We start from the raw sequence: 14,647 nt of genomic DNA on the forward strand, positions 1-14,647 counted from the left end.
CTAACCAAGGCAAGATTAAGTTTTTAACAGAACCAAATATCTATAAATGAATTACCCAACTGATTTCTTGAAATAGAAACCTGGGAGTTAGGACAGGAAAAGCTAAGGCTAATAAGGTGCGATTTGCCATATTTTATTCATTCGAGTGTGGACAGACCATGAACTTCCATAATGATCAAAGACAAAATTACACAAGAATTGTTGACAATGAAAAATCTTGCTAAAATCACAGGTATAATATAATAATTAAATATCTTATCATTGAACGAAAAAGCAAAAATGCCGTTTTTTAAAACCAGCTTTTAACAATTAACGATTCATTTTTCACCAAAATGCTTTTAGTTTTACTGTTAAAAATTAATGATCTGCTCTGTAATTACGATTTTCAGTGAATTTGAACATGAGGATTGATATTAGTTTACAATCAACGCTAAAAGTACAAACACAATTATTTTCAAACATTAATCATTCAAATGCCCAAGGCCAAATTGAAATAGGCCACTTGGTCGATGCACGAATTGGACAGCCATTAATTAGGCGAATTCGTTTATTGTTTGTGCATTGTGAAATCGTTTCCAGATAAGGGTAATTTTTAAAATCTGTATCAATGAGTAAACTGATCTGAAGACATTGTTCATGTTGACTAGATCCCAAGCTATGTCGGGTACGTCAGACTCAGAATTTTCTTTGTTTTTTATTCCGCATGTCTTCGGCTTTAAAAGGTGTTTCAATTATCATTGAGAGTATTCCGTCGCGTTATCTTTCATTCTATCATATTTCATGGCGCCGGAAATATGGATTACGATCATATTAAGTTTAAACAAGCAAGCTTTTGAGTTTATGTAGGTGGGTGGGCGCTGTTTCAATCTTTTTACCATGTCTTTGATCACTCCACGTTTATCTTTTGTAGCTGCTGAAGCGAGAATATCTAGAACCTGGCTTTGTCTTATTGAGTAGATTCTCGAAAAATGGATGATCAAGCCAATTGAATCTTCGTTCAATATCATAACCATCATTTCATACGGTATGTTAACAATAAAGAATTGTAGAAAATGTAAACAAGTATTCATTATGTAATCATCTACAATCGATATTTGTTTTTGGCTGAGCATTCTGTTTAAGAACTGGAGAGCACTTGGAAATATGGGCAGCAAATCCACAGGTTTCACCTCTTCTTTAAACCAGTCTATTAAAATAATGCTCACACCCTGTATTAAGCCAGGTAAGTCGCAATCTTTGTATGACAGAACTTCAGTTATAGCATCAACGATACCCTCCTTCACAAGGAAACACTTAGCTTTCTGTACATCAGATTCATTGAACTCCGAGTGGATTGAATCTTTCATATGTTGTATGAGATTCAAGATGTTTAGCAATTCTAGTGAATGTGTCTCGATTCGTTTAGCATAAGTAAGGGCACTCGAGACGAGTAGTAAAACGTCTTCCAACTTATTGTACTTGACTGGAAATGGTGATCCATTGTAGATTTCTAGAACTTGGTTGAAAATATCTTCTTCATTCAGGAAACAAGCCAAAAGGGCTGTTGCCAACACCACCTTTTCATTTACTAGCCAATGACAAATCTCCTCTGAATCAAACGAGCTCTTCTCAAAAACTTCTTTTATCATGCGAAGCAGTGGTACAATCAATTGCTTGTCATTCCAATATTTAACGGCTGTGCAGACCATTCTGGGAAAGGTAGGGTCACAGTTAAGTATACTGCTCTGGATGTTTGACGTTTCAGCCCCAAAGTACCCCTGTATATATTCCATGATTTGGTCCCGGGAGAAATCAAACATGGGAAGGTCCCAAACATTACTATACGGATTCTCTCGAGCTTCATTGATTTTTGATGCAAATTCATCACAGCTTAGGCTGTTTCCTTTAATCGGCTCAACCAAAATTGGCTGAAATTCTTTGCTGCTCGTGCTTTCCAGCGAGTCTCTTTCCTGTCCTTTCAAGCTAGTCTGTGGACCCATTTCTTGGCGTGTATTCTTTGACTTACCCGCTTTTTGTTTACCTTTCGCCTTTTTGACGCCCTGATCTGATATAAAATCGAGAAGTGGCGCCACTTTAAATTCTTTTGCAAAAGAAGTTAAAACATTTTGCAGTTCGTCTTTAATAAGTATCTTCACGAGATCTGAAATTAACAGAAATTGTTTGATTTTAAGTTCACGATGTAAGTTACTACCAAAACACTAAAAATAGGTATACTCATTGGATGTGACCTATCTGCAGTGACATACTACTGTTTTACAAAAGTGGAAATATGCTGCACTTTTTGTGTAGGAATCTTAAATCTATAATAATTGATAAACAATGTTAATAAAAACGACTAACGAGATGTTAACACCCAATGGTTAATGCCTACCTCGGGCTGTTTCTGGTGTTGAACCCATATCAAACTTTTCAAACTGATCAATCAATTCCAGAACTCTGCGTCTGTTCTTTCGTCTTCTGTTATTCTCCTTTGTTCGGATACTATTCACTATCAGGTCTACTGTTGCACTTATTTCTTCCATTCTATAATTGCTTTATCACATGATCATTAAAACATTTATAACAAGTACGTGTGAAATTAGTTAAATATATATGTTTCAAATGATTTTAATCATAAGATGAATTATTTTATATTCAGCTCAGTTACCTAGTTGAACTAATTATAATGAATTATTTACTCACGCGCGCTTCTACAGTTAAGAAAAGTAATGAACGAACATCTTTATTTAGAAATTCGATTTTTAATAGAAATGGAAGACAAAGAATGACGAAGCAAAGGAGAAACCACTAAATAAAAGATCAAGACCAAGACTCGAATATTAATAGAAAACTAAACGGGAAATATTTCACTGCTTGTTATGTTTGACGTGTCTTCACCATCATCACGCCTAAGATTAACTCAATTTTAGTAACAAGACACTGATAAATTAGATGGGCTTGTATGGAATCGTGGATGCAAATAATTTGAACAAAAAACAGAACGTTGAAGGTGAATATCCATCACGTTCATACGAATACGCATCGAGTTATCATAATTCTATTACCAAAATGCACCTGGTAACGAAATTCAATACTTATGTCCAAAAATTTCCAAAGAAAATTTTACAAAAAAACTTTCTTTGTATTTGTACATTATGAACGTATTGCAAAAATTAATTGGGAAGATCATGTATTTATTAATTGCATACGTTGCTCTTTTCTTACTCTCTTATCTTAGTGCTTATCTCTGTTGATTGTAACGTGCAGCTACAGTGGTTTGTGTATCACCGTGTTACACGACCATGACCATCCCGCCCAGCGAGTATGGTGAAAAGGAGATCAACATGTTAAGGGGTGACTCAGTTGAACTTCTCAGCAAGGCTATGAACGAGATGGAGATCACAGCAATTGGGCAACTATCCCCTTCGCGCGTGAAGAAGATGAACAAGGACACTGCGTGTGCGGTGTGACTTGTTGCACGAGGTATTAAGATATATGGAGGAGTTCACTGGTGTCGTATCCACGGACTACAAGATGGCCTCAAACTCAGTTAAACATCTTATGTTCGAGACACAGGAGACCATCATTAAGCTGCAGTCAGAACTACTAGCCTGCAAAAATGAACAGTTGGAATCGTTGCAGACGTCAGTTAAATCGTCAGTCGGAGAGTCTGTCAAGGCTGAATTCCAATCCTTCAGCTCGGTATTACAGGCGAATTGTCCAGAATCTCAGAAGCCTGTCAGTTCTGAAATGATCAAGAAAGTTGTGAAAACTGTGGTACAGGAGGAAGACCGAAACAAAAATATGATGATTTTTGGTTTATCGGAGCAGGACAATGAGGAGCTCAGCACCGTGGTCAGTGAAGTGTTCTCAGCAATCGGAGAGAAACCCAGAATCGAAGCTAGTAGAGTCGGAAAGCTCAAACCTGGCAAGGCTGTGAGACCAGTTAAAGTGACTGCGGCAAGTGCAACAATTGTTAATCAGATTCTCGCTAAATCGAGAAACCTGCGAGCAACGGAAAAGTTTAAAACTGTTTTTATCAGCACAGATCGATCTCCAGAACAGAGAGCCAAGCAAAGAGAACTCGTCAGGGACATGAAAAGACTGGTAACTGAGCAGCCTGATAAGCTACACTTTATCAGAAACGGTGCTATAAAGAGTACTGATAAGACTAATTAGACTGCAGAATGAGCTTGTGTGTTTTTAATAATTGATTATTATTAGTGTATTCAAGTTTTTGTTGTGTGGAGGATGTTTTAACTCACTCTTGTGTGCCCAGTCTTGCACTGTCAGTATTTCTCGACACTTTGAGCACACAAAACTGTCAGTTTTCGCGACAATTGTCAGATTTCGTTTTCAATTCTGTCAATTTCAAGCGCTACTAGCAGTAGCTCTACTACTAGTAGTCTACTTCAGCTCACATTAAAGGGAGTTTTCGTCGTGCGTGTAGCGCCCTTCAAGTTTAACTTGGACGGATAGGATTTATAAAACTTCTTATTATAATATTTATACTATATTGTATTTTGTATTTATGTATTTTAGTAAATGGTCATTAGAACCACCGGCACCGTCCGGGCCCAAACAAACATTGATCAGCCAGCACCATGTATTTTAGTAAATAACTCTAAGGAACCCTACCCAACAGCGGTTTGCCCACAGTTTTCGATTCAAAAATACAAACTTCGTTCCGTGCAGCAAACTGACCTACTGAAAATAGTACCATTCACTTTAGCTAGGATTAATGTTGATGATCCCACGATCCAAGTCCAGGTTCTCACTGCACAGTGCACACTGCACAGTGCACTTATCAGCTTTTCGATAATGGAAAAAGTTACTATGATTACATTGGATGTGCACGCAACGTCCGCTCTACGGCATTTTTTTCTACTGTTGAGTAGCACAAGAAGAAACCTTATATGTATCTAGCTAGCATCACGCGGTTGCAAGAAACTGTGCATCTAATTTCTTATCCGCAATTGATCATGTTATTGATAAACCTCCAAGTTGCAGCGTCATTTAACATACCATCTGTTATTTGCTTTATTTGAGATGAGTAAAGAATGGAGAAAAGTAGAAAAGATTATGGGTAGTTTTTTTTTGTATACTGACCAGATGCCGACACTGCTCTTTTGCTATAACTCAGTTTTCGTAACATGATATTTAATATGATTTGAATGATATGAGAAGCATATGTATAAGCATGTGATAAAAACTGTCTATTAATTAGATTTGTAAATTGCAGAGCTTTCAGGTGACCAACTACTGTGTGACCTCATCACGGTTGATGTCATGGTTAAGTTATTTTTTCATGTCCTGTCAAATAAGTTAATGGAATGTTTTGTTCTCCTGACGCTGCTTTGAGTGAATATTTACTAACATGATTTATGGATCTTGCTTAATCGTGTGAAATATATGGCACTCTAATATATGCTCAACAGATAATGATGCTTTTAGTTTAAACTTTTAAACAATAATTATTGGTGGGATCACATTTTTTGGGTAACACGACATCTGTCCGACAGCGACATCTGTCCGATAGCACTATTTTCGTGTGTTTGAAGTGATATCTCAAATTTGGCACATAGAAATTTATCCAAACTTGCACAAATTATTTGTCTTAAAGCTATCTTACTATCTAGAAAGTTTAAAGAAAATCGTATCGTTGGATCTCCAGATATATGCTTTGGAACCACTGAAAACCACCGAATTGGATATATTTTTGTGTTTAAGGTAATATCTTAAATTTGGCACAAAAAAACTCGCTCAAACTTACACAGATTATTCGTCCTATAACCACCATACTTTATGGAAAGTTTCAAGAAAATCGTACGGTAGGATCCGACATAAACTATTGTCCAAATAACCTATTTTCTGAGTCGGACAGATGTCGCTGTCGGACAGATGTCGGCCAATCCATTTTTTGCTTTCATCTAATTCCCGATAACAAAAATTCAGTCAATGATTTGTTGTTTATATCAAAATCCATTTCAGGTTTTGGTAAATGATCTTTCTGGGGAGGACACTGCTTATATAGTTATATGCCTCCTTATGGTACTCCAGACGCTTACTACTGCAAACCCTTGAGCCTTGGCACCTACAACTACCAGTCTCATCAAATATCCTAAACAAGCAAATCTTCCGACAAGCCATGTCCTCAAACTTCACTTCAAACTTCAACAACATTTTCGCGAGTTTTGAGGGTTTTGGCAACGCTACAAAATGTACTGCCAAACTGTCTCAACTCACATCTGGTCTGGCTTCATTCAACCCGGAGAGTATAGCGTTTATAAACGCTCTGGGTAAACCAGGTCCAGGTGTAACTACAGGGAACTTCCTGTTGCTGGGGAACTACGAGATGTGCGGGACAGGAGCACTGGAGGATAAGGCTACCGGGTACAAGTATGAGAATTGTGTTGTCACCGCAGCTTTAACTTTAGGAGGCTCCCCCCCCCCCCCTTGCTCTTACCTAGACAGGCTGCAGTCCTCCCGAGTGTAAGAGTAAAAATGATTTGCAGAACGTATTCAAACAGATCGCTGATCTGATAAATAAATCAGGGATAATCCACACTGATCCATCAACATGGACTATTATGTGTGATGTGAAACAAGAGTTCGATGCCGGGGCCTGCGGGTATAGGACGCAGCGGCGGAAGTCACTGCGGCGGTGGACGGTACAGCGGAGGACGGTACAGCGGAGGACGGTACGGCGGTAGTTTCCAAAAAGGTTGGACGGTACGGCGGATCACATGACACCCACTTTCTGGTTCGTATCAGATCGTGTCCGGTCTGCACAACGGTGGTTAAGCGAGTGCACGATGAGCTTGTTACGGTGAGATCTCATATCACTGCGCCGAGATGCAATGTGTAATAACAAGGGCATGAGAACACGTCACGAGGGATCGCATCCAGGAATCTGATCAACCGTAGCCAAGAAGAGAGGTTGCTCAGTGAAACGTAGATAATGATAGAGGCAAACAGTATATAAAGCGGATCAAAGTTGAGGAGATTATCTCATTAGCACCACCATCTCCACTCTCCAGTACTGCAACACTACAACTTGAGTACAACAGCTACAACGATGTTCGTTGAAGATACGGTGAAGGTGGTCAGAGGGAGTACTGCTAAGAGTCAGAACCTTCTACAACGTGGTTTCCGCTACTCCAAAGATGGAAAGCCGACTCTGGATGGACGACAGGCTTGGAAGTGCGTGAAGAAGAACGACAGATGCAAGGGACGACTCTACACCCTCAACGGATCCCTGGAGAGAACCCACCGAAGAGGAAGAAAGCTCACAGCGACAAGGACAGGAGGATTCACCGCATCGTGCAGAACTACCACTCTTACGAAGATGATGTCTTGACTTACCTGGATCTGCTCAGAAGTGTTATGTGAACTATTGATTGCTGTAACTCCTTGATAATGATTTGTGGGATTTAGATATTATTGCTATATTGAGTGTGTCAAGTTATATTAACTTTTCAACAACTCAATATTTTCAACAACTCAATATTCTCGATTTACATTGTCTGCAAAGCCCTGAATAAAAAAAATGAACAACTAAACTAACAAGAATTATACAAAATGATAAAGAGAAAAGAAAAAATAAAACTTATAATGCGAATCTAGAACAAAACTTAGAAACAAGTTGAATGTGTAAGTTCTGTCTTAGGTACAGTTTCTAGTAGTAGTACCGCCGTACTGTCCAAAGTAAAGTGGGTGTCATGTGATCCGCCGTACCGTCCAACCTTTTTGGAAACTACCGTCGTACCGTCCTCCGCTGTACCGTCCTCCGCTGTACCGTCCACCGCCGCAGTGACTTCCGCCGCAGTGACCGGTTCCCGCCTGCCTATGCAGCAGTTACAATAGTCTCCCTCTTCGTAATCTTAGTAGTGGTAGGCACACTGTGGTACCTCCTGGAACCAATAATTATTAGCATTTTGGAACAAGGCAAGGACGATACGACAGTTCTAATTGACGCAGAGGAAAACCCGCACAAAGATGTTGACAAGCAGGTTCCGTCCACCGAGGTAAGAGAGAAGTATAAAAGCTCAAACCAGCCGGAGCTAAGTGTTTCACTCTGCAGAGGACAATGGAGACTCTCTTCACTACGAAACCGGGACAGGTGCTCTGTCTGAACGGAATCAGGGTTCTCAGTATCAACTGGGTGGTTCTTGGTCATGTGTACGCCTCTTTAGCATCATTCATTCTTTCATTGGTGGTTATTCGTACGTAACAGAGCTCACCAAGCGAAGGAATTTCATGTTGGTATACAATGGTCTTCCATCTGTCGATTCTTTCTTGCCTTGAGTGGGTTTCTGGCGACATACCTCCTGTTAAAGCAGCTTACCAAAAGAGGTGGTCTCACTCCTTTACAATGGATTGCATTCTATGTACACAGGTATGTGAGACTAACGATGCCGTATTTGGTAGCCATGCTGATCGAGGGATGGCTTTATAGACTCGTAATGACAGGACCACGTGCACAGCAAATAACTACAATAACTACTTTGTTTAGTAACTAAGGCAAGCTTAACTTTGTAACATATAGAGATATTGGAACCAAAATGTATTACCTAATTGATAAATTGAAATAGAAACTTGGGAAACAGGGGAAGCTATTAATTAAAGCTAATAGGTCGCGATTTGCCATTTATTCATTCGAGTATCATGGTCAGCTCATAAACTTCCACAAAATGATACAAGAAGTGTCAAAGAAAGTTGACATGTTTTGTTAATTAAAAAAACTTCATTTACAAAACGATGACATTTAAAATTTGTACAATGTAGCCACTGGCCAATCAGTATATCACCGATCAGTACTCAGTAGCTCTATTATATACCTACTAAATCGTTCTGAAAAACGAGTATACTGAGTAAACACTATACAGTATAAATGTGGCTGGTTATGATACTTCTTTAAATAGAAAAACTCTCCCTAAAATCATCAACAGGTATAATAAGTAAATATCAATGAAAAAGAAAAAATGCCTTTTTTAAAAGCCCGCTTTTATCAACAATTTATTTTTCACCGAATGCCTTTATACTGTTAAAAATTAATGATGCACTTTGGTAACGATATTCGGTGGATCTGATGAACATGAGAATAAAGGTTAGTTAATGTTAATAGGGAAGTAAATGATTTTACATGTTTCATTTTATCTACTCCTTTTTTTCCTGGCGCCAGAAAACATTGATGATAATTTTAAGTTGGACCAAGCAAGAGCAGTGGGTACTGTATCAATCTATTTACCATGTCTTTGATCACTCCAGATTTATCTTTTGCAACTGCATGGCCAAGAATGTTTAGAATCTGGTCTTGTCCTTTCGGGTACAATCTTGCTGCACAGATGATAAAGCCAATACAATCTTCGTTCAATACCATCACCATTAATTCACACGATATCTTTTCAATAAAGAACTGTAGAAAATGTATACAAATATCGATAACGACATCATCTTTTTCTGATAGTTCTGTTTGGCTGACCATTCTGTTTAAGAACTGGACAGCACTTGGAAATATGGGCAGCAGATCCACAGGTTTCACCTCTTCTTTAAACCAGTCTATCAAAATAATGCTCAAATACTGATTTCGGCACAGATAGTCGCAATCTTTGTATAACAGCACAGTTATAGCATCAACGATACCCTCATTCACAAGTATACGTTTAGTTTTCTTTAAACCAGATTCATCCAATTGGATTGCAGAATATTTCATACAATGTATGAGACACAAGATCCGTGGCAAGTTTAGCGAATGTGTCTTGATTCGTTTAACATAACTAAGGGCACCCGAAACAATTATTAAAACGTCTTCCATCTTGTGGAACGTCAGGGTAATTGTTGATATATTAAATATGTCTAAAACTCGGTTGAAAATATCTTCTTCATCAAGGAAAAGAGCCAGAAGAGCTATTGCCAACAACACCTTTTTATTTACTAACCAGTTAAGAGTATCCTTTGAATCTAACGATCTTTCAAAAACGTCATTTACCATCTGAAGCAGTGGTACAATCAATTGCCTGTCATTCCAATATTTAACAGCTGTGCAGACCATTCTGGGAAAGATTGGGTTACGGTTAAGTATACTGCTCAGGATGTTTGACCGTTCAGCCCCAAAGTACCCCTGTATGTATTCCATGATTTGGTCCCAGGAGAAATCAAACATGGGAAGGTCCCAAGCATCACTATATGGAATCTCTTGAGCTTCCTTGATTTTTGATGCAATTTTCTCCGGATCACAGCTTAGGCTGCTCCCTTTAATCGGCTCAACTAAAACTGGCTGAAACTCTTTGCTGTTTGTGTTTTCCAATGGGTCTCTTTCCTGTCCTTTCAAGCTTGTCTGTGGCCACATTTCTTGGCATGTTTTCTTTGACTTACCAGCTTTTTGTTTACCTTTCGCCTTTTTGACGCCCTGATCTGATATGAAATCGAGAATTGGTGCCACTTTAAATTCTTTTGCAAAAGAAGTTAAAGCTGTTTGCAGTTCATCATCTTTACTTAGTATCTTCCCGAGATCTGAAATTAACAGAAATTGATTGATTTTAAGTTCACGGCCAGGTAGCGCAGTTGGTTAGAACGCCTGTCTTACAATCGTTAGGTTGCGAGTTCGAAACCCACTGACTGCCTGGTCGTGGGGTGAGCGTCGTCGACGTTCAGCTAAGGATCATGAGTGGTCTATGCAGCCCCCCCGGTCTACTCAGCCGAATACTCGAGAAATCGGGTGTGAGGGTTAAATGAGGAGCTGCACATTGCAGCAAAGTCTCGGACGAAGAAAGTATGGTACACACTACCTTAACCGTCACTGGCCAAAAAGATCCTTCGGCTTCCTGTAATTGGCTGGTTGCACTTGTGTAACATTGTGGCTGTTGGAATACACCGAAGTAAAATAAGTGTCTAGATAAAAAAAAAGTAAGTTACCACCTGAACATTAAGAACAGGAAGTACTTATTTGATGTAACCTATTCATCTGCAAAGTCCCGCAATAAAATACTTTTGTTTCACAATAATAATTTACAAACAAGGCAATTAATGATAATAAAACATAATGTATAGTGAGTATACACGGTATTGCACCCGATGCTTACCTCCTGCTGTTTCTAATGTCGAACTCACATCAAACTTTTCAAACTGATCAATCAATTCCAGAACTCTGCGTTTGTTCTTCCGCCTTCTGTTATTCTCCTTGGTTCTGATACTGTTTACTATCAGCTCTACTGTCGCACTTATTTCTTCCATTCTATAATTGCTTTATCACACGATCATTATAACATTTATAACAAGTACGTGTGGAACTAGTTGAATATATATGTTTCAAATGATTAATTATAAGATGAATTATCGCTTCAGCTAACTTACTTAGTTGAACTAAACTATTTCAATTATATTCATAATGAAATATTGGCACTATCCGAGCGGAGTCCGGCGGTGCTCCGCCAAAATGTATTTACACTGGACTCGAATACATTTTGGCGGACTCCGAGCGGAGCCGAGCGGACTCCGAGCGGACTTTAAAGTCCGCCGCCGACTCCGAGCGGCTCCGCGGCGGCTCGGCGGAGTGTCCGCCGCGAACTAAGCCACTAGGCGGACTCCGGTCCGCCGCGGACTCCGGCGGAGTGCTTGGCGGACTCCGGCGGACCTCTCCGGCGGACTTGAATCCGGCGGAGTCCGGCGGAGCTTGGACTCCGCCGAACTCCAACAGAGTCCACTGACTTCCGACCTCCGACTTCCGACCCTCGGCTAAATTTGTCACGTGACATACAACATAGCATTTTGCGATATTGTGGTCAGATGAAAAGGTCGCTAGTGATAAACCTTAACCATTACCCTCACAATGTCAATAGTGTACAACTCTAGTCCTAACTTTGACCCTATAATGTATAAACGTTGACCCTAACCCTCCACCAAACCGTCAGCAGCGAAATATCAATGTCATTGACTGGTCACGTGACCAAAACAATTTTTGTCATATTATCTCATATAGGGAAGCGTTTTTAGTTTTACCCTACACGTTGCATGTGGTGTCATTTGGCCGGATCCCAGCAAGCAAAAATACGTCGACCATCACAGGACGACACCAGCACTCTCTACGCTCTTCGAGCTCCGATCGTCCTGTGACGAAGTAAGGACGAAGCCTGAGGTCCTCAGGTAACATCGACCACCGATTGTAAATTCAAAGATTTTTTGACATAAAGGTCAAATGTAAAACTAAAATTTTAATCATAATGCAATATTGATTGATTGACGACGTCAATTTTTGAGCACAGCGCGAGCGCATGCGGAAAAGGACCGCGTAGCTAGTAGTATAGTCAAGATGTTGATAAATATTTGGCTTGTGGCGCGATGTGTTGCTCTAACTATAGCCCTCTCGGTTGCAGTAGCGCGCGACCGCCGGAGGCGGAAATGACCTAGTTAGTTAGGTAAACGCGATGTGCCTTGTAGAATGAAATCCTACTAGCTGACGCCACTCGCAGCTGTGCTGTTCGCTGTACGTCAGCGATCGAAATTTATACGCGCCGCGTATCACCCGTTAAGATGTGACACCTGACGCGCCACACAATTTTTTTCGTTGCTCGTCGCACGTCGACGAACAACGAAGCTCGTTGCAACGCGCCGCGCAATGAGCTGCCAGGCTAGGACATCATCCTGGTCCAACAAATTTTGGCGAGCGATTTTCTCCAAAAATTTAATGAGGAAGCCGACTTCCACTCTGGCTAGGTTTCTTCTTACCCAGCGCGCGTTCCTTAATGGATGAAATAAAATTAGGTAAAAAGAATCCACCGACTTGGCCAGAGTGCTTTCATGAAACTTTATTACTAGCTTGGCGTTGTAGGATTATATACTTTAATTTCGGATCGAGTGAAGCGAGTGATACACATTACTTTGATTAAACTCATGCTGATCACAATACAGTACAGGGAAGTGGGTAACACGGCTTGCAGTCGCAGCTGCGGCTCCTCGCTGGCGGTAATATTTCAATGAACAAGAATTAAGAAAAAGAGAATTTAAGAAAAAGAGAATTTTATTTGCCACAGAATAATCAATACATATAATATACTTCAAAAACTTCAAAATATATTGTAAGTTCATCTATCGTTCATAAGATGGGGTACTCTCAATAATCAAGTACATGATTACCCGATCCGCCGCGCCACGCAAGCACCACACTGCAATTGAAATTGGAGATGTAAGCATAATGGGCGCGGGGGCGCCGCGCACGTGGATCGAGCCGGCCCACGTACCCAAATTGCAAATGCAAATGTACATGTCACAATGTCACACTCACAGTCACATTTATTAATTTCTACACAATTTATTCATTATACTTATCTGCCCACGAGTGCTGGTATCAAATTGTGTCTTAAGACACTTTCTAGTGGTCTGAATAGTTCTGCTATGTTGCGAACAGTTCTTTGAAGGTATTGCCATCTGCAATTTACTCCTTTAGTGTATGCAGCTAACGCTGCCTGTGGCTCATCGGCAGCAAATGTAGAAAATTTTTTTATATCCTTTACCCATTTCTCTACTTTCTTTTTGACATGATATTCCTCCTTGAACCTAGGGGTTCCAATTACCGCTCCTAGGTAATAATATATGTAACTACAGGGTGGGCCAAAAGTCAGTACCCATACGTTGGCCTTAATAGCTCCGCCGTTTTTTATATTTGAGAGCTGTTGCTTTGCAGATGGCATAATGTACTTACTGGTTCGAGGATTCCGTTGTCAAAGTTTGAAAATTCGAATATTTTAGACCACGCCCATTCAATATTAAAACACCTATATTGTTTACTCTGAACATGCTGAACGCCTGATTGTTTCAGAGACGGTAGATTATCAAATGTTGCATATGATCTGAAAACATGAGGCAAAACGGATTAGAAATGACGAAGTTATCAAGCATTTTCTGTATCTCGTTAACAAAATTGACTGGGTGATTATGTGACACCGTGACACGACACCTTAATTGGGCACCCTTAACAATTCCCATAATGTTTAACGGGGTAGTTAACGGGGTCACCTTATCACGTGATTAGGTAAACCAATCACCTGATCACACGTAATGAATAAACTCGTTATGCTTCATATCTCGGTCATCTGAGAAGCTACAGTTCTAATTCTTCCAGGACAAACGTAATTCGAATGGCCAAACACAATTCAATAACATTTAGCTTGATCCGACTATCCAAACTATCAAATAAATGTGAAAATGAACCTCCATTTGTAAAAAATGAACGCGAATATTTATCGAATTGACAAATTCCTCGAACCAGTGGTGGTACTAAGTCATACCAGAAGGAAGTATTTAAATTGGGCACTCAGTGACTGAGCTATAAAGGCCAACGTGAGGGTACTGACTTTTGGCCCACCCTGTATAATATGATAAGTTAAATTTTGAAGTGAAGGAAAAAGGACGAGTTTTCGATAATCTGTGATGATGTTTATGTCATTATTTTTGATTTGATTTGATTTGATTTGAAGGCATTCTCAGCATCTATAAGAATACGCTCCTACTAAATCGCTCGCCCAAATTTTAAGAAAATTCTTGTGAAAAGGCCCTAAGGGCATGTAATTGATCTGGATCGGTATATTTTTGAACGCTGATTCCGAATCACCCCCCATGACGTAGGGTAAAAATGCTTACCTGAAGAGTTATGGGCAAAAAACTGTTTTAG

The 14,647-nt window shown here is 39.8% G+C and overlaps 2 protein-coding genes across 2 annotated transcripts in view; one reads left to right on the forward strand and one right to left on the reverse strand.

Annotated features, from left to right (window-relative positions):
• LOC134816441 (RNA-binding protein PNO1-like) overlaps nucleotides 1–14,647 on the forward strand; it is a 95,900-nt gene that overhangs the window by 53,451 nt on the left and 27,802 nt on the right. The gene's annotated exons all lie outside the window — the stretch shown is intronic.
• LOC134817527 (uncharacterized) lies at nucleotides 204–2,528 on the reverse strand. The gene is made up of 2 exons (XM_063826671.1): nucleotides 2,372–2,528; nucleotides 204–2,140 (listed from the first exon to the last, which is right to left on the reverse strand). Exons 1-2 carry the CDS (start codon nucleotides 2,520–2,522, stop codon nucleotides 735–737), a joined length of 1,557 nt encoding a protein of 518 aa, XP_063682741.1. The 5' UTR covers nucleotides 2,523–2,528; the 3' UTR covers nucleotides 204–734.

This window comes from Bolinopsis microptera, chromosome 6 (assembly GCF_026151205.1).
Source record: "Bolinopsis microptera isolate Bmic1 chromosome 6, MBARI_Bmic_1.0, whole genome shotgun sequence".
In the NCBI taxonomy this organism is placed as follows: Eukaryota; Metazoa; Ctenophora; class Tentaculata; order Lobata; family Bolinopsidae; genus Bolinopsis; species Bolinopsis microptera.

Excerpts from the sequence above, each read along its gene's own strand:
- LOC134817527 (XM_063826671.1), bottom strand. The coding sequence starts at position 2,522 with ATGGAAGAAATAAGTGCAACAGTAGACCTGATAGTGAATAGTATCCGA. Across the intron at positions 2,141-2,371 it reads AACACCAGAAACAGCCCGAG|ATCTCGTGAAGATACTTATT; the intron begins GTAGGCATTAAC and ends TGTTAATTTCAG.